Source organism: Aethalodelphis obliquidens, unplaced genomic scaffold (genome assembly GCF_003676395.1).
Source record: "Aethalodelphis obliquidens isolate GAN/ISIS:26980383/991018 unplaced genomic scaffold, ASM367639v1 scaffold29, whole genome shotgun sequence".
Lineage (NCBI taxonomy): Eukaryota > Metazoa > Chordata > Mammalia > Artiodactyla > Delphinidae > Aethalodelphis > Aethalodelphis obliquidens.
In genome coordinates this window covers 7,524,507-7,543,477 of record NW_020837973.1, presented here as the reverse complement: position 1 = coordinate 7,543,477, position 18,971 = coordinate 7,524,507, and the positions used below count along the sequence as shown (strand labels likewise).

At 43.5% G+C, this 18,971-nt stretch overlaps 1 protein-coding gene across 7 annotated transcripts in view; it reads left to right on the top strand.

The window, feature by feature from the left end:
* The window catches only part of SEMA5A (semaphorin 5A), a 477,675-nt gene that overhangs the window by 325,067 nt on the left and 133,637 nt on the right, over positions 1–18,971 (top strand). For all 7 annotated transcript variants that reach the window (XM_027125304.1, XM_027125302.1, XM_027125301.1 and 4 more), the window contains 2 exons: positions 6,825–7,110; positions 12,005–12,140. In XM_027125304.1, the coding sequence (XP_026981105.1) occupies positions 6,825–7,110; positions 12,005–12,140 (422 nt within the window). The remainder of the gene's footprint in view (positions 1–6,824; positions 7,111–12,004; positions 12,141–18,971) is intronic.

The following is an 18,971-nucleotide window of genomic DNA, read 5'->3' as shown; positions in this document are numbered from 1 at the left end:
TTCCTTCTGTGCCAACACTAGCTTCCTTCCATTCCTGGCCACCCTTAGGGTCTTCTCTCCGGCTGCTCTCTCTCCTGCTCTTGGCCCGGAGCCCCATCCGAACCTGGCATCTGCCCTTTCCCTGCTCCCCTCCTTTCTGATTCTCGAATTCACCTCGCTGCCCTGGCCCCCATAGTCTTCTCCTCACTGTGATGGCTCATTGGTCTGTGTCTTGTTTGTTGCCTTACAATGGCCTTGAGGGCATGGGTTGCGGAATACCTGGGGCCCAGGACAGTAGGACAGCCCCACAGTGGGTGGTAAGGAAGTACCTGGTGATATAGGTGCTCTGGCTGGCACGCAAGGCTCCACCTCTACCACAGACCCTCCACCGTGTTTGGTTCCAGATTTTCTGAAAGGAACACAGACCCTAATTTGATATACAGAATGCAAATCTAATGAGTTAACTTGTTAAGTAAATACTGATAGTATGTTTACCAACATACGCATTTGTATTCATTTATATATTTTTGTATATGTTTATTATTAATTTATGTATTTATTGTTTATATGATAGTTTATATATATAAATAAATAGTGACCTATATTTTGATGATTAGCGACCAAGTGGTACGCACTTGGCATGCATTGCCTTTGACTTTTCACAATGATACTACATATTGGGTATTGTTATCACCGTTCTAAAAGGAGGAAACTGAGAATGTAGGTTGTTAAGTAATTTGACTAAGTTCATACAGCCAGTAGGTGGAAGTGTTGAGCCATATATACATATACCTCAATCCTATACATATGTATGCCACACACAAAAAACATACACACACAAACATGTATATCTATCCATCTATCTATATCTATTTATCTATCTATCTATCTATATATCTAATCTTTTCCTAGAAATCTTAAGGAAAGAATTTTAGTATATCAATGGCTTTTAAACCGCTTTTTACTTAATTTAGTTTTGGTTTAATTATCCCCTCTTAATAAATCTCTAGATAAACTTAGCTTTACTGTGGAACCCTCTGCAGCACATGTTCACGTAGCTGTGACAAGGGAACCTGTTCACAATAAAGACGGTATCTGAAATCTAGGAATATGCACAGAAATGGTTTTCGCTGTAACCGACATCAACAAATTAGGGAACGGAAAACCTCTGGCTCCCTGTGTGTCATGTCTAAATATTGTTTCCATTAACTCCTTTCTTTTTTGTGGAATCGCTTGCTATTTTAAAAACTCAGCCTGGCTTTATTTATGTTTCCCAAATTCTGATCACCTTTAATATATACCTGTTTGATTACTCATTATCATTATGTGAAGTTCTACTAAATAGAAATTATTAAAAAGGAAATCAAAAAGAAATCATGAGGGCTTCCCTGGTGGCGCAGTGGTTGAGAGTCCGCCTGCCGAGGCAGGGGACACGGGTTCGTGCCCCGGTCTGGGAAGACCCCACATGCCGCGGAGAGGCTGGGCCCATGAGCCATGGCCGCTGAGCCTGTGCGTCCGGAGCCTGTGCTCCGCAACGGGAGAGGCCACAACAGTGAGAGGCCCGCGTACCGCAAAAAAAAAAAAAAAGTAAATCATGAAATAAAAATTATAACCATCATTTATTGCGAGGCTACTTTGTACCAGTCTCTTTATTCCTTAGGTCGGATTGTTGCAGGATAAAGGAACATTCCAGATGTCAGTGGTCCAGCTCAGGGTTTCAAGCTGGGGTGGGCGGGGTCCAACCCATACAGGCTCCACCCCACCATTTTCTAGTCTGCCTTTGACAGGTGTATCACAAGGTGGCCTTTGATTGCAAAATAATTTTGATAGATTTTGATGCTAGTAAGATTTTTATAGAGTTGGAAAATTGGAATTCCTGTCCTTTTAATGTCCATTTTCATCAATTTAGACAAATATTTCTATATCAAGAGCCTCTCAGTGATCTAGTCAGTCATCAGATTGGACCATTGAACCTGGTGCCCCTCCAGACAGATGCAGTAGGCATTGGAATAGACAGAAGACGGAGGGGAAGGATCCATCAGGATGTTCAGTGTTTGGTTTTACATGGTCAGAATCTTCTCAGAGATGTTGATACTTTTGCTCTTCTCATTGTTCATGTTTATTTATATTGTGTTTCCCTACTCAGTACTCCCATCAGCATGATCACTATTATGTAAGTCAATGCGCCAAATAAAAGTCCTCATATCATAACACAGTTCTTCTTAAAACCTGACATATTTTGTAGAATACTCTGTAGTCCGTAACTCAATATGTTTAAAAACATGAGGAAAAAAACAGCTTTTCCATGCATATATTTGTAATAAGCTGACACATACTCATGTCTGTTTTTATTCTGAATTAGCAGCACCTTCTATTCATGTGTAGCTCTAATAATAATAATGAATAAAGGAGTCTTTCATGCACTCACATTCATTGTAGACAGGGAGGCCATTGACTGATTTATGGCTCGTTCAGTTCACTCAGGAGTGACAGATACTAGCTTATGGTGAATTGCATTTTAACAAGAGACAGAACTTCAACAATGGAATGGAAACAATATGCATCTTATTATCCTGCCTGGTGAGATTCAAACATCCCCTACCTCCAGATTTAGATCTATAAACGCAAGAGCTACTTGGCTGTCTATTTAACAATTATTTCTGCTTTTCTTCTATCTTTGGAAAAGGAATAGGATGCTGGCTGAGTTTCCAAAGTCTCGGGAGCCTCCTGATGTGACAGCAGGTCACCCAGTCAGGGCCCATCATCTGCCTGCAGGACCACTGTGGGCCCGCAGGATGTGTTTCCAAATGTAGTTTAGCTCCCGAACTAAAAGGACCTGTAATATGTGGTGAGTTAGAGAAACACATACACTACGTACAAGGCACAAATTCTTCCTTTGTTTTCCCAGCAGGAAAAAATATAGTTGAGCATTTCTATCTAAAAGGCTCTTTGTCACCCTATCATAAAGTGGGTTTGCAGTGGTTTGGAGAGACATTGGAGTTTCTCCATGGAAAGAGGAAGCCGTGGGCTAATCTGCTTGGCATGATTCAGTACTCCTCCCATATGAGATACCTGGGTGAAATTGTTCAGTGGCTGGACAGTGAAAATGATGAACACAGAGAGAGGCTTTCATGGTCCCTGGAGGGCACTCCCAGGCTCTGGTGGGCATCATTGGAAACGTCATCTCTGGAGCTGGGGCAAACGCTTCCCAGCAATATTCTTGTTTAATAAGCCTTTGGATTGTTGGCTTCTTCTTCCTGCTCTTCTTTCTGTGGCAGCCTTGATGTCTCTAATAGCCCCAGAGTAAACATTCATCCGGGCATCTGTCTTCCCCTCTGGTCTGTTCCCAAGCCCTCCTCACCTTGGTTCTGAGTAAATCCACTCACCACTTTGGTTTCTAAAGCATTGCCCAGAATTCCAAGTCCTGTTCTTGAATGTTGTTGTTAATGTAACTGATTGTTCTCTTGCAGTCCATTATTTTCTTCAGTGTAGTATAAGGATACGTGTGTAGGCTGTGAGGTCAGACGGTCTGGATGTGGGACATAACCCAACCACTATTGCTGGTTGTGTGGACTTGGACAGGTTCCTTAACCTCCAGGATTTAGTGTCTTCATCTATGAAATGGGAGGAGTCACACAGTATCTCCCTCTATAATTCCTGTGCATTTACTGAGCTTATGAAGGGGGAGCACCGAGCTCAGAGCCTCACGCAAGAGTTTCGCACTCGACGGGGTTTTTAAATTATAGGCCAGCCCTGAGCTGGAAGAAACCAAGGCAGATCTTTTAACTTTTTCAGCTCCTCGACTTCCTACGCAAGACTTCCTACATACTGTTTACTATGTGGTTTGCATGCTGTTTGTCCCCAAGTTAATAGCAGAAGTAGGTAGTCATGAGGGTGTTTGATAAACCTTGTGGACTCTGCCTCATACCTCGTCCACATGTGCTGGGACCTGTAGCTAGACACACCTGTCCTGCATCTTCTTTCTTTGTTTTCTTCATTTTACATAAGGTTTGTTGTTGTTGATGATGGTGGTTTTTGTTTGTTTTCAGTACAAGACCAAACTGCAGTCTGGTTATAAGAGCCTGGCTGCAGAACCTGCTCTCATATCATTTAGCCTTCTCTTCAGAATTAGACATACATGTGAATATTATCTTCAGAAACTAAATACAGTTTTGTAATTGTCTCACACCTTTGCTTTTGGGATCTGCTTCAGTGAGTAATTCTCTTTGTGAGACTCACAGTGAACACAGGTTCAAAAATCCCCCAATATTTTGCTTTACTTTCCAAAAACACAAGCCAGAGATGTGGAACCTCCTGTTTTTGTGAGCGTCTCTCCAGGATATTAAAGCGTACTGTACAGTAAATATTTCTAACTTCCACCTCATACCTGTTAATGCAATCCAGGGTGTTTTTTTTTTTTTTTTAATATCCATTTCAAGTTAAAGCAAGTGATCAGACACTATGTTTGACAGTTTATAGATTAAAATCAGTTCTTATGAAATTCTCTATTACTTAATGTACTTAACATGACTTAAGAACAATATCATGGGCTGAAGAGAAAAGTACATGACATATACAATGGAGAATATTTGTTACATTGTTAGAATGTGAAGTTGAATTAAATTGAAGCATTTTGTGATGACAGCAAATATTGATTGAAATTCAGTTGAATTTGACTGAAAACTGGCCTTTCTGAACAGAATAGCAGGGTACTCAGTGCCACCTGCCTGTCAGCCTCTGAATCATTGTCTGCATTTCAGGTGAGCCTGTGGCGGGTGTTCCTCTTAACATTAATGGGTCATTTTGTAGCCAAACATATTTTTAGTTGTCCCGCCAATAGCATGTCTGTTGGTACAGTCTGATTGAATCTGGAATAATACAAGGCCAGTTGAATTGTCCTACAGAACTAATTGTCCCCGAAATATGTCCTTGTGGATATAGCTGTTGTGTGTATCTTTCCATTAATTTTGAACGCCAAAGGATATTGTCCTATTATCCTAATTGCACCATAAATTAAGACATTTGCTAATGGAGTGGAAAGCTCTTAGCAATAGAGAGAAGAGTAAGAATCAAACCTGGTTATTAAAGATCAGTATTAGGGCACACCTGTATCTGAAAGGGTATCATCCTTATCATCAATAGACTCAAACAGGAAGTTGTGAAGATAACACTTCCAATGCTATGAATGGAATTCAGTTGACAATCTATAATAAATTCCTGAATGCCTAATGAGAGTGGTGATTAAGTAAAAGTTTGCCATAATTTTTTTTTATTTCTAAGTTCCTAATTTTAATCTAATCATGAGGTCAGAAAGCTTCCAGACAATGACTCCATCTCAGTACACTTCCCTCCTTTAAATGGATGCCCCAGAAACCCAGAAATAGGCAGATAAGAATTGATCATCACATTTACATGGTCACCATAGTAACAGGAATTGCTAAAGCTGATTCGGGACACTAACCTTATAGTTTCGGTTTTCACAAGTGGAAACCATTTTTAAAGTCCTTACTAAAAGCACATAACTTATGTCAAAGTCGTGCTCGTGTATATAAGTAAAATCAAAGAATTTTGGTGTCTTCTACACAAACATGATACCAGACTCCTATATTCTGAATCACATTTCATGTTTTAATCTCATTTCCTCCCACTGTTTCTTTTTCTTTTCACATTCACATAACCTTTATTATAGTATATTGAAATAATTGTTCTATTTTATTGTTATAGTTGCTAGCCTCTCACTGTGTCTAATTTATTTTTCCTTTTTTTTTAATATAATAGTGTTTATTTATTTTTACTTGTTGACAGTTTGCTTTATTTATTTATTTATGGCTGTGTTGGGTCTTCGTTTCTGTGCGAGGGCTTTCTCTAGTTGAGGCAAGCGGGGGCCACTCTTCATCGCGGTGCACGGGCCTCTCACTGTCGCGGCCTCTCTTATTGCGGAACACAGGCTCCAGACGCGCAGTCTCAGTAATTATGGCTCACGGGCCCAGTTGCTCCGCGGCATGTGGGATCTTCCCAGACCAGGGCTCGAACCCGTGTCCCCTGCATTGGCAGGCAGATTCTCAACCACTGTGCCACCAGGGAAGCCCTATTTTTCCTTTTTTTAATCTTTTATTTATTTATTTTCTTTTAAACATAGCAGTGTGTACGTGTCAATCCCAAACTCCAAATCTATCCCTCCCCCACTGGTAACCACAAGTTCATTCTCCAAGTCTGTGAGTCTGTTTCGTTTTGTAAATCAGTTCCTCTCCCACTGTTTCTGAAGATTATGTAAGAGTCTACAAGTGAAGTGCTATCTGTGGCTTTAGAGTGTATTGCACATTTTTGCTGCCCATTTTTGGTGGTATTAATGTTATGTACCTAAGTGCTGCCTGAACTCAGGATGTTTATGCTGCCTTAACTCAGGATGCTTATGTGTGATGTTTGGAATCACGCTGGCAATTTCCTGTCACTTAGAGCTCATGTACTGAGTCCTACCCAGTGGCATAGACCACTACGTTGCTCTTAGGGCTTCCTGTTTCTTCTATAAGAACCGTGGGTTTCCGCAGAAAATCAGGTCTCCTTGGAAGAAATACAGAGCAGGCAAGACACAAAGGAGTAGCACATGGACGCTGAGACTTTTCTTCTTTCCTGTTTTTTGGTTTTACCTTTTTTACTTTATATTGGAGCATAGTTGATTAACAATGTGTTCGTTTCAGGTGTACAGCAAAGTGATTCAGTTCTCCATATACATGTATCTATTCTTTTTCAAATTCTTTTCCCATTTAGGTTGTTACATAATATCCAGCAGAGTTTACTGTGCTGTCCAGTAGGTTGAGACTTTTCTTCTTTCCTGTTGTTTCTAGAACCAAACTTCGTGTCATCTTATGACATCGGGAATTTCACCTACTTCTTTTTCCGCGAAAATGCCGTGGAGCATGACTGTGGGAAGACCGTGTTCTCCCGAGCTGCCCGCCTTTGCAAGAACGACATCGGGGGCCGGTTCCTGCTGGAGGACACATGGACCACGTTCATGAAGGCCCGTCTCAACTGCTCCCGCCCTGGCGAGCTCCCTTTCTACTACAATGAGCTGCAGGGCACCTTCTTCCTGCCTGAGCTGGATCTGATCTACGGCATCTTTACCACCAACGTGTACGTAACTGGAAATCATTCCTTCCCTGCTTTTCTACTCCTTCTGAATGAGTCTACTGTTCTCTGACCTTTGAGGTTTGCAAGTTGCTTTAAAAGTCATCTTTCTTCTTTTACTGGGCTAACGGCCAAAAGAAATTTTGCGTATGCATTAAATGTTACAAAAAGTGATGTGATTTCTGAGACTGGTATTAGGAAAATAAAGCTAATCAGAAAGTTTTGATCGATCCTTATGTCATGGTAGCATCAAATTATCCTCTGTAAGTGTTTCCTTCCTGGTTTACCAACGTGCTCTGGGCACTTTTGGAAATGCTGGAATGTATTAGATGTCTTTATTTTTTCCTATACACAAGTCATGTCACTGCATAATGAAAGCAGTGCTGTCTGGAGAGTTTGATCTTTGAGATAATGTAACTCTTACCTGGACCCCTCATGTAGGAAATGCACCTCCTCATTTTCCCATAGCTGCATTGTAAACTAATGTTCTAGATGATGGCTAACTTAGGCATTTCTAAAATGATGATTCTACTTTTTAAATACTTTTGTAAAAAATTACAGTATTTGATTTCTTGTGGGGAGGTACTTCTGTTTGGACCAGGCAAAGCATATGAAGTTGCCTGTCTTTCATTCACTCTTTGTCTGGTGGAGTGTAGATTAACCCCACACTTAATGTCTCTTCTTAGCTGATGTGTTAAGACTCCACAAGACCACACCCCACCCCCAGGAATCACAGAGGCTCTGAGCTCCACTTTTCTCCGCATTGGCTGTAGGCGTGATGATTCTGCAGTGTGGGTCCTGCTTTGCGTCACCTTTGAAATCTCTTACCTGGTGACCTAATGGTTTGGACAAAAGCCAAATATCTGTATCCAAAGTAAAGAATATGAATCAGGATGGGTTAAAAGTGCCGATCCACGGGGTGGGATGACCAACCATCTGGGTTTGTCCTGGACTGCACAGCTTTTAGCACCGAGGACTGCCCTGCATCCTGGGAAACCTCTCGGTCCTGGGCGAACCAGGACAGTCGGTCACTCTGTGATGTTTCCTCAGCTTCCCCAGTCTTGCTAACTTACTTTGTCATCTCTTCTGCAATCAGAAGCTTGCCCATGAATTGCATTTCTGAAGAATCACTTTATCTGCATCTTACTTCCTTGTTCCTCTCCCCTCCCGTTCATCCTACACCTGAGCTGAAGTGTTAACATTCGCTTGATAATGACGTTTACTCGTGAAGGGTCTTCTTTGTGACATGAAGTTAGGAAAATTAGACTAAAATGGACATCTCCCTCCCCGTCTCCAACCCCACTACGCCCATCTTTCCTGTAAATCTGGTTTTCAACCCCAGAGGTTGTTTTCTCTCCTTGATAAGTTTCTTTTGAAAAAAATCAGTGTATAGCTTCTGAGGTTGATTTGCCTTCTGAAACCTTGTTTAAGAAGTAGTATAGGCTGCACGAGATGGATGTGTGCTTGCTCTGTTGACATCCGTTTTACACACAATGGGAGCTTGGCTTCCCGAGCTGTTCATTCCCCTGGCTCCAGGCAAAAACAAGCAATTTAAAAAGTTATAAAATTACTGTGTCTGGGCCATTCCAAGAGGGTGGATAGTCAATTTGGATACTTGCAAAAATACATTTCAGACTATTCCAGATTAGTGGTTCAGTGTTGCAAATACCCATCATGTTGGAAATCATCCTGTATGGGGCATCTATACTAACAGAAATAGAATTGCTAGACCTCCCTTTCTCTCTTGAATACTTATTGTCACTAGGTCTTGGGAACAACTTTCTGATCTTTTCATCTCTAAGCCCATAATATGTTCTGCCTGGGCTCCCTCTCCTGTCTCTGCCTGGCTCTTACCCTCTCAGGAGGTGAGTGCATTCTTGGTAAGACTTGCTCCGTATTGAAAGAAAATGACAGTTCGAGGTACCGGTTATGTCCTGTCTCCGAATTGATAACTAAAAATGCCCTGGCTAAGCTTTCTCGGGCTTTTGCTCATAGGGTTGGTTTGTCCCTGTATATTCATCAAGGTCCCTAGCACTGGGGAATGGGGATAAAGTTCACTCTTCCATCCCATTCTGTCCCTAGGGCTGTGGGGTTTTCTCAACCCCTAGGGCATGAGTTGGGCTGCAGGAAGTGGTACACTCCTGCCACAGAATCTCTGAAGGTTTTGCTTGTTTTCTTCCTGGAAAGCTAAAAATGCTGGCTCTCAGATAATGTAGTAGTAGGAGTGGGGGAGGGCAAAACTTTTGATTTCTCTTCCCTCCTTAGGAGATGAAGAGCTAGGAGGAACTTCTCTACTTTTCTACCAGCGGCTTCCAGCAGATTAAGGAAGGAAACTCTAAGTTCCCATATTGTTGGGCTCACCAAGGGCCGGGGGGCTACCTCCACTTTTACCTGCCTGGGCTGTAAACAAGTAAAGAAATAAAACAGAGCATTAGATGAAGGCCACGTTATCACCATGACTACTGATAGAGGCCAGCTTGCGATATGTGACTGAAGGTCTGTTAGCCAAATGGGCTTATGGCTACCGACCCCAGCTTTAAGCAGACGCAGCCCCAAGGTCACAGTAGTCTAGACCTGGGCTGGCCTCCCCTGCGTGCAGGGACGGGCAAGGTGAGTAATGCACAGTTCTAGCAGGAGGCCCATCCCAGGAAGAGCAGGGGAAGAGCTCCTGGGGAGTCACCCAAGTCCTCACCCCTGACCCTTCTCAGATCACCGCAAGTTAAAGGGCAGAGGGAGAACAGCAAAGTGCATGTGTGTGTGTTGGTTGTGCACATGGCATACATGTGCTGTACCGATGGGCCTCAGCTCACTGAGGGGCAAAAAGAAGTGTCCACCAACACCTGTCAGGGATGCTCAGGCTGGCAGCCACTGGGACATCCAGAGTGACACCAGAGACCCCGCCCAGCCCCCTTCAGGGTGAGTGAACGCAGCGAACTGAGAAATGGGATGCCAGCAGGGAGACGATAAGTTTCTTCCCTTCCCGGGAAGAAGCATAGCAATGGGGTCAAAGGCATGAACCCCCGGGCCCCATGTAAATCCTGCTTTACTTCCCCTCAGCCTGTGACTTGGGTTCAGTAACCTCCCTGTGCTTTGGTTCCTACATCTGTAAAATCAGGCTGGTCTCAGGGTCTAGAGGTTCCCTGTGATAAATAAGAAATAAGATGCTCCCTTTCAGGCACTCAGCAGAGGGCTCAGGGAGGTATTATTAACACTCCGCCCTCGACTGTCACTGTGCCAGGGCCAAGGCGTGCTCACCTGGTCCCCAGGTAGAACCTCTCCTGTGGGTCTGGCTGGCCGTTATTGCTCCAGCAGAGCTGTCTTCGACTTCTCTCTGAAGTCCAGTCACATGTCCAAAGGCTCATTCTTCCTTACACAATTTGACTTCTCATCTTCTTAAAAAAGAGTAAAATTAGCAATATGAATAAGTTCATATTTATCGTTTATCAGTTTATTTGCCAGCAGTGAGGGGTACGCATCTTCCCACCAGACTTTCTTCTCTGTGCTGGAGCTTCCAGAGGGAACACGCACCCCTGCTCTCAAGGCTCTAACCTTCCAGGGGGGTGTTTTTTATTACCATCCACACAGAGCTGTCACAAAGAATTCAAAAATTTCCTTTTTTGGTACCAACCCACCTGGGGTTTCAGTCCAACTCCCCCATTTAGTGGCTGGGTGATTTGGGGCAGGTGTCTTGACCTCACTGGGTCCCAATTTCCTAACAATGAATTTCCCCTACCTTATGAAGCTTAAATGAGTTGGAGTTTGTAAAGCCTTTAGAAGGTGTCTACCACCTATTCAGTGTTTTTCAGATGAACCAAGTTTAAGGTAGATATTTCCATTTTGGAGTTTCATGACTTTTTCTTTGATTCAGGGGGGAAAAAATGGATAAGTAGACATGTTATTGGCTAAAAGCATTAACATGAAATTTTAAAACCATAGCTGAGCTCACAATGCAGATTTATTTAACAAAAAAAAAAAATATTGCTGTTTCCACTTAGTAAAGGGCACGGGACTCTGAGAGCCTCTCATTTATAGCCTTCAATTCTGTACAGCTTGAATTCTAAATTAAGGCTTCAAGATGTCCTGTGTCAGTGCTGTGTCAAATGTTTCTCTCTGACCCTTTGAATTTAAAATTCTTTTTAAATTAAAAATATATATAGAGGGAGATACATTATATATACATATATATATATGAAGGGTCTCTGACAGGCACTTTTTGCAAAATGCTTTTAGTTGGTATTTTTTTTAAAGGATAACATATAACCACAACTATCTGGGGCTTTTTTTTTTTTTTTTTTTTTTTTTTTTTTGCAGTTCTTGGGCCTCCCCCCCCTGCGGCCTCTCCTGTTGCGGAGCACAGGCTCCGGACGTGCAGGCCCAGCGGCCATGGCTCACGGACCCAGCCGCTCCACGGCATGTGGGACCTTCCCGGACCGGGGCACGAACCCACGTCCCCTGCATCGGCAGGCAGACTCTCAACCACTGTGCCACCAGGGAAGCCCTATCTGGGGCTCCTTTAAAAAGCAGCAGCAGCAGCTTGCCCCACTGCCAGCTAAAGTAAGCAGGTGAACATGGGGGGAGAGCCCTGCCAGGCTGATGGGGACAAAAGCGTTCGTCACTCCCCTTGTGGCTGGGTGAATTCATCTCATCTGGCAGAATTATGAATGTCATAACTGCTAAATACCCGTGTTCCTAGAGTGAAGTGTTTGTTCCCCTATAAGGAAACCCCAGGGGGACACCATCCACTGCTTCAGCTTCATCCTTGGGGTGTTTAGGAGACTAATGGTGAGTCTTCCCCTAGAAGGTGCTTCCTTGGCACCCAGGGCCCGTGGGAGGGCCCTGGGACAGGGATCACAGCGGGGCTCTCTGACCTGCCTTCTCCTTTCTCTTCCTCGGCTCCCAGGAACAGCATCGCTGCCTCTGCCGTGTGCGTCTTCAACCTCAGCGCCATCTCGCAGGCCTTTAACGGGCCCTTCAAGTACCAGGAGAGCTCTCGGTCCGCCTGGCTACCGTATCCCAACCCTAACCCCAACTTCCAGGTAATTCTGGGGACAAAGGGGCACTCTTCCCATCATCCCCCCACATAGCATGCAGAGTCCTTGTGTAGACAGACTGGCTGGGGCGATTTAACCCCCCAGCGCGTGCACAGTACGGCTGTGAGCCACTGCCACCCAGCCCCTGGGGACAGCCCCACACTCGGCTTGTCTCATGTAAATAGACCGAGGCCTTTTGTCTACTGAGGCGCCTGACCGAAAAAGGGCCTTTTGTCAGCTGTGACGCCTGAGCCTGGACTGAAAAAGGCCAGCACAATGCAGCAGGTTGGGAATCCAAGCTTCAATTAGTACTAATGATGGTGGACTCTGTGTCCCCAGAAGCTCTGACTCCTAATGAATGACGCTGTAATGAATGGGGTCCAGGACACAGAGCAGTGGAGATGCACAAACAGAATCTGAGCTCTAATTGGGAATGTGGTGAGATTTCCCGTTGGGGTGAATGGGATGTCATGGGGCAGCTGTGAGGGAATAAAGAGCAGGTGGAGGCCATTCACGTACAAATCACAATATTGCCACATGTTAAAGCTGTAAGGGGCTCTGTACATCATCTCCTCCCATATACCCATGTTCAGAAGAAGCTGAAACCCAAAGAGATGAAGCCATCTACTCATGTTTGGTCAGTCAGCAAATGTATTAGTCAGCTCGGGCTGCCGTAACAAAATACCACAGATGGGAAATTTATTTTCTTGCAATTCTGGAGGCTAGAAGTCCGTGATCAAGGTTCTGACCAATTCACTTTCTGACGAGAGCTCCCTTCCTAGCTTGTAGACGGCCACCTTCTCACTGTGTCCTCATGTGGCTTTTCTTCCTCAGTGAACATGGAGTGGCACTAATCCTATGAGATCAGGGGCCCACCGATATGACCTCATTTGACCTCAGTCACTTCCTTAGAGACTCCAACCCCAAATACAGACACCCTGAGGGTTAGGGTTTCAACATATGAATTTTGGGGAGACATTCATGCATAACAGCAGGCTTCCCTTGAGGGCCTTTCTTCTGAGAAGAACTTTCATAGCATTGTCATCATCATCATCATGGGTGTAATTTTTAGAACCACCAAGTTCCAGACACTGGGCTCAGTGCTTCCCACGTATCTCGTCGCATTCTGGCAACTGTGCTATGATTGGTAACAGCTTCTCCCACAGACAGAGAAGGACATTTGTTGAACCTCAGAGCACATAATTAGGCCGAGGACACTGGCTGATTAGTGGCCGAGCTGGGCTCCCAACCCCAGTCCTCAGATACAAAGCCTCAACCTCCTCCGACTAGAGAAACTATAGTTTTCGTAACTAATCAGTACTAGAACTGGGTCCTGTATCCAGGCCTCCAAATTCTGATGGGTTTGTTATCCCAACACATGAAACCTCTTTGGCTTTTGAGAAAACTGCTAGTAGGGAAAAGTTCAGTTACTTTACGCTTTACTTGGACTTTGGCAGGGACCATTCAATTCTAATTGTTTTGAGGGTTTTTTTTCCTAAAGATCACAGGGCTGGCAATTGGGATGGGTTTACATGTCCACTTTACCACTTACTGCTTTACTTGGGAAAATTATTTAGCATCTCCCATCCTAATTTTCATCAATAAAATGAAGAAGGAGGACTATTTTAGGATTATTTATTTTTAGGTGCTTTGTCTTATTTTCTCTTCTCAGCAGCTCTATGAAGTGGGCATCATTAGCCCCACTTATAACTCAGGAAACTGAGTGATCAGATTTACATTTGTTATCCAAGCCTCGCTACTAACCAAGTTCAGTACTAGACAAAGAAATTCAGGCAAGCTGACAGTTTAGTGGGAACCAAACATGAAGTAGTCACTTTTCCTGATATATACAGTTTATGTAATTATTAACTGAACACTGACTCTCTTTGCCCCATTGTTGAGTCTCTGCATCTTAACCCCACCTGTGTCCCCTGGATCTTGGGGTAATGTAACTGTTTAAAAAGGCCCTTTGTAAAAACCATGAAGGTGAAATGTATCATTCCCTTTAAGAAAGTCGATTGTAAAATCCTGAAGTTTAAAAACAAAAAAATTAACAAAGATGCTCACCATACTTATAGGGTTCTTTTAATGTCTTGACGTTTCAATTGCAAATGTCTTCATGGTGAACAGTGACTTAACAAACTTTGTGATGCCTAACCGACTCCAGGCAGTGGATAACTTTTAGCCCCTTTGTCTGGATATATTTGTAGCAAAGAGCAAACCCCCTCATTTCCTGAGTCCATGGGCATCTGGTTTTATAATGCCAGGGCTTACTCACGTTTATGAGATGGGAGTTGGGCCATGCAGTGTGATGAATGAAACCTGCAGAATGTGGCGTGCCTTTCAGGCAGGAAACTTGCTTACCTGAGTGTGTCTTCTTTGGGTAGAATTTAAGATTTGCACGGACTTAAAAGCTTTTGCACAGCAAAGGAAAACATAAACAAGATGAAAAGACAACCCTCAGAATGGGAGAAAGTATTTGAAAATGAAGCAACTGACAAAGGATTAATCTCCAAAATTTACAAGCAGCTCATGCAGCTCAATATCAAAAAAACAAACAACCCAATCCAAAAATGGACAGAAGACCTAAATAGACATTTCTCCAAAGAAGATATACAGATTGCCAAGAAACACATGAAAGGATGCTCAACATCACTAATCATTAGAGAAATGCAAATCAAAACTACAATGAGGTATCACCTCATGTCAGTCAGAATGGCCACTATCAAAAAATCTAGAAACAATAAATGCTGGAAAGAGTGTGGTGAAAAGGGAATTCTCCTGCACTGTTGGTTGGAATGTAAATTGATACAACCACTATGGAAAACAGTATGGAGTTTCCTTAAGAAGCTAAAACTAGAACTACCATATGACCCAGCAATCCCATTACTGGGCATATACCCTGAGAAAACCATAATTCAAAAAGAGCCATGCACCACAATGTTCATTGCAGCACTATTTACAATGGCCGGATCATGGAAGCAACCTAAATGCCCACCGACAGACGAATGGATAAGGAAGATGTGGCACATATATACAATGGAATATTACTCAGCCATAAAAAGAAACAAAATTGAGTTATTTGTAGTGAGCTGGATGGACCTAGAGTGTGTTATACAGAGTGAAGTACGTCAGAAAGAGAAAAATAAATACTGTATGCTAACACATATATATGGAATCTTAAAAAAAAAAAAATGGTTCTGAAGAACCTAGGTGCAGGACAGGAATAAAGACACAGATGTAGAGAATGGACTTGAGGACACGGGGAGGGGTAAGGGTAAGCTGGGACGAAGTGAGAGATATAGATTATGGTGATCCTTTGTATAATTCCTGGTGCAAGTAGGTACCAAATGTTTTCTTCCGGTTTACCATACTTGATAACCGTGCTAACTTAAGGCAACCTTACTGACTTCCATGAGACCATCTAGGCAGGCATAGGGTGGGAATGTGTTTTGAATTAAGGATCCCTCCACTAGTTGTGTATAATGGACCTTATGTTTGCAATAACCAACAGTTAGAAGTGGTTAGATTTTTTATTATTGTTTGCCTACTGACATTTGGAATTTTATGCACTACTTATGTACTAGAAGTAGCTAATTAATTAGGAGAGCAGAAACATGATTCAGGTTCAGGAGGAAGAATGGGTTAGGAGAAACAATGCATAATTTTTCAAGATTTGATACAGAAATCTCCATTGAAAACAATAACAAAACAAAGCAAAGTACTATTTTTATCAGTTGCAATCTAGAAACCATGGTAGGTGGTGCTGTGAAAGGCTGCCCTGTCAGAGGCCTCAGTCCCCGAAGTCACCCAGGCTCTGAGCCCTCACTAGGAAAAGCATCAGTCACTTCCAGAAAACATTATTCAGATCCAGTGGCACACCTGCAGTGGGACAGACTCTGGTGGTTTTGATTAGCACCAATCAAAAGTGATGGAGCCAAAATGGAAAACAGACCCTCAAAAGTGGTCAGGCAGGTGAGGAGGCCTCTGCTGGAGGACCAGATGGAGGAACTTGGTCAAGCCATCAGCACCCTTTGGTACAGGATACATGTTTGCAGCAAGACGGGAGGAAGGGTACCATCAAAATCAGGCCCTCTCAGCATGAGGCTAGGTGATCGTGGACTTGCCCACCAAGGGTTGGCAAGCTAGGATGAGGATGGCTCTGTCATCCTTGAAAAAAATAAACAAGAGTGCAAGTATTATTGTATTAAGAATTAGTACAAGTATTGATCTTATTACTTTCAGAGGTGTTAGCAAGACAACCGTTATGGGTGGTAAGCCACAGGAGGACGATGGCTGTGTTCTTACTATTTTTATTGTTTTCCTCTTGCACAGAGTACCCGGGGTGTCGCACAGACACTGCGGGAGCCCGATGTATAAGGCTCAGTGAGAACATTTGCAGCCCATTAGAGAGCTAAGTGGGTTCCTTATGATCCAATAAATATATGCTATAAATTTAAATAGCTTTCAAAATGTTTGAAAAAGAATCCTTGGGTGAGATATTCATTATAGACTGGCAAAAGAAACGAGGACACTGTGGAGTACAGAGTATAGTTTAAAACCAGTTCTTGGCTAAAGATTTTGTCAGTCGGTTCCAACTTGTGGGTTTTTTTCCCACGCCACCAAGCAATTCTCCAACACCAACTTGGTGTCCAACAAGTCAACTCAATTCCGACACTGTTCACCCAGAGATAGCATCAGATATGACAGGTGGAGGGCTCAGTCCTGCAAGACTCTCCCCTTGAGCCCCACTTCAGATGCCATTCTGAAGTCCGGGTAGTCACCCATGCTTCTGACCTGTGGGCTACGGGTGGGACATTCCAAGGTCCGTTAGGTTCATTAATTGGCTAGAGAGGCTCACAGAACTCAAACATTTTACTTATTAGATCGCTGGTTTATTACAAAGGACACAACTCAGGAAGGGCCAGATGGAAGAGATTCCCAGGGCAAGTAGGGCAAGGTATGGGGAAAGGGCATGGAGCTCTTTCTGAGGTGGGTACGCTCCCTGAACCTCCTCTTGTTCACCAACCCGGAAGCTCTGAGAGCTCCATCCTTTGGGGTTTTTATGGAGGCTTCCCTATAGGCGTGATTGATGAAATCATTTGGTCATTGGTGATGGATTCAACCTTCCTGGAGGTCAGGGTGGTGGGACTGAAGGTTCCAACCCTCTAATCACATGGTTGGGTCCGCTGAGGACTAGCCCCCATCATTAGGTGAGGTCCAAAAGTCACCTTATTAACATAACAAAAGACACCTGTATTGCTCTCATCACTTAGGAAATTTCAAGGGTTTTAGGAGCTCTGTGACAGAACAGGGACAAAGGCCAAATATATATTTCTTATTATAAATCACAATATCATAGTGACAATGCAGGTTGCTGATTTAAGTAAGATAAAGCATCGTGAAAACGACAAGGAACAGTCGGGGTTCCTGCTCTGAAGCCCCAGCCCACCCAGGCCTCTGCGTCACTTAGGTCCCCAGGTTCTTCAAGAGCAGCCAGAGGTCCTCAGTTTTATATTATGTCTCCTGATCTTTCTGATGCCAATTTTTCACACTGTGTATAGGAAACAAAACCTGCATGCAAAACTTCACCCAGCAGTCAGATTGCTCGTTGCTACCCGTGACTTAAGTATTGCTGCTGATTTCAGGAACAGAAGACCGCCACACACTGTCACTCTCAGAACTAGAACTCACCTGGATAGACTTCAGAGCACTTTGTAACACATTTGTCAACAGGCACTGTCTCCATCCTCCAAGTGTTACTGTTAAATACGTTAATTATGGAAAATCTCCTGGCACGCCCCCCCCCCCCCCCCCCGCCCCGATACAACTGCTATGTATTCACCCACTGATTCCTTCCTCCCTTTATTTATTCATTCATTCCCTCGGGCCCCTGCAGCTCAATGGCCCATAGAATTGCTGCCCTGCTACTAGACGGACGCATTGACCATTTACCATTGTTTGAATGGCTTCTCTGTGCCAGGCACACGGCCTTGTTCCTTGGCACTTACAGGCACTTTCAATTAACTTACAAATGCTCTCCACTGATAGTCTCAGTTGGCCTCACAGCAGCCCTGTGAAGTGAGCAGAGGAAGTGTTTTTCTAGCCACCTTATAGGTAAAGAGGCAGAGGCTGAGAGGCAGGGCCTCACCTGAGACCACAGAGCTGTACCCTTCACCTTCACCTGACCATCCCACCACCTGGTACCTGGGGCCCCCTGCAAGGGTGTGACATTCAACTAAGCATTGGACCAGTCTTGGAATCCATTTTGCTCCAAGATACTTTAATTCTAAATCAGCCTATCATTTTATGGCATGTAGGATATTTTATCAAGTGCTACAAAAATACCGTCTATTCTTAAAAAGCCGTGTCCATCTTATACTTTTGCACCTCTAACCTATTATAAAACCAAGTATTAGAAATGACATGTTATAAAGGTAGTTTCAGATGGTATGAACAGGGAAATTCATTTCCATCAAACCTGCTTCTATGGAGTTCTGCCGAGGAACAGCCTTTCTTGGAACCACAATTTAAAGTTTATGAAAGAAATGAGAAAGCTTGGTGATAACTTTCTGATTCTATGTTCTGCCCCAGGAAAGCTTTGCTTGCTTTCCTACCCCTCTTTTAACCTCATCCTTGCCCAGGACCATCCTACATAACACCTGCCAGCCTTTTCGCAGTACAGATCTGAGTTTAATTCTCAGCAATTTCCAGACCTAATTTTTTTTTTCCCTGTGTATCACAGATTCCTCTTTGTGGTATTTCTTCTACCTGAGAATCTTCTTCCTTCCTTCCTATTTCCTTCTGATTTCTTCCTTTACACTCCTCTCTGCCCAT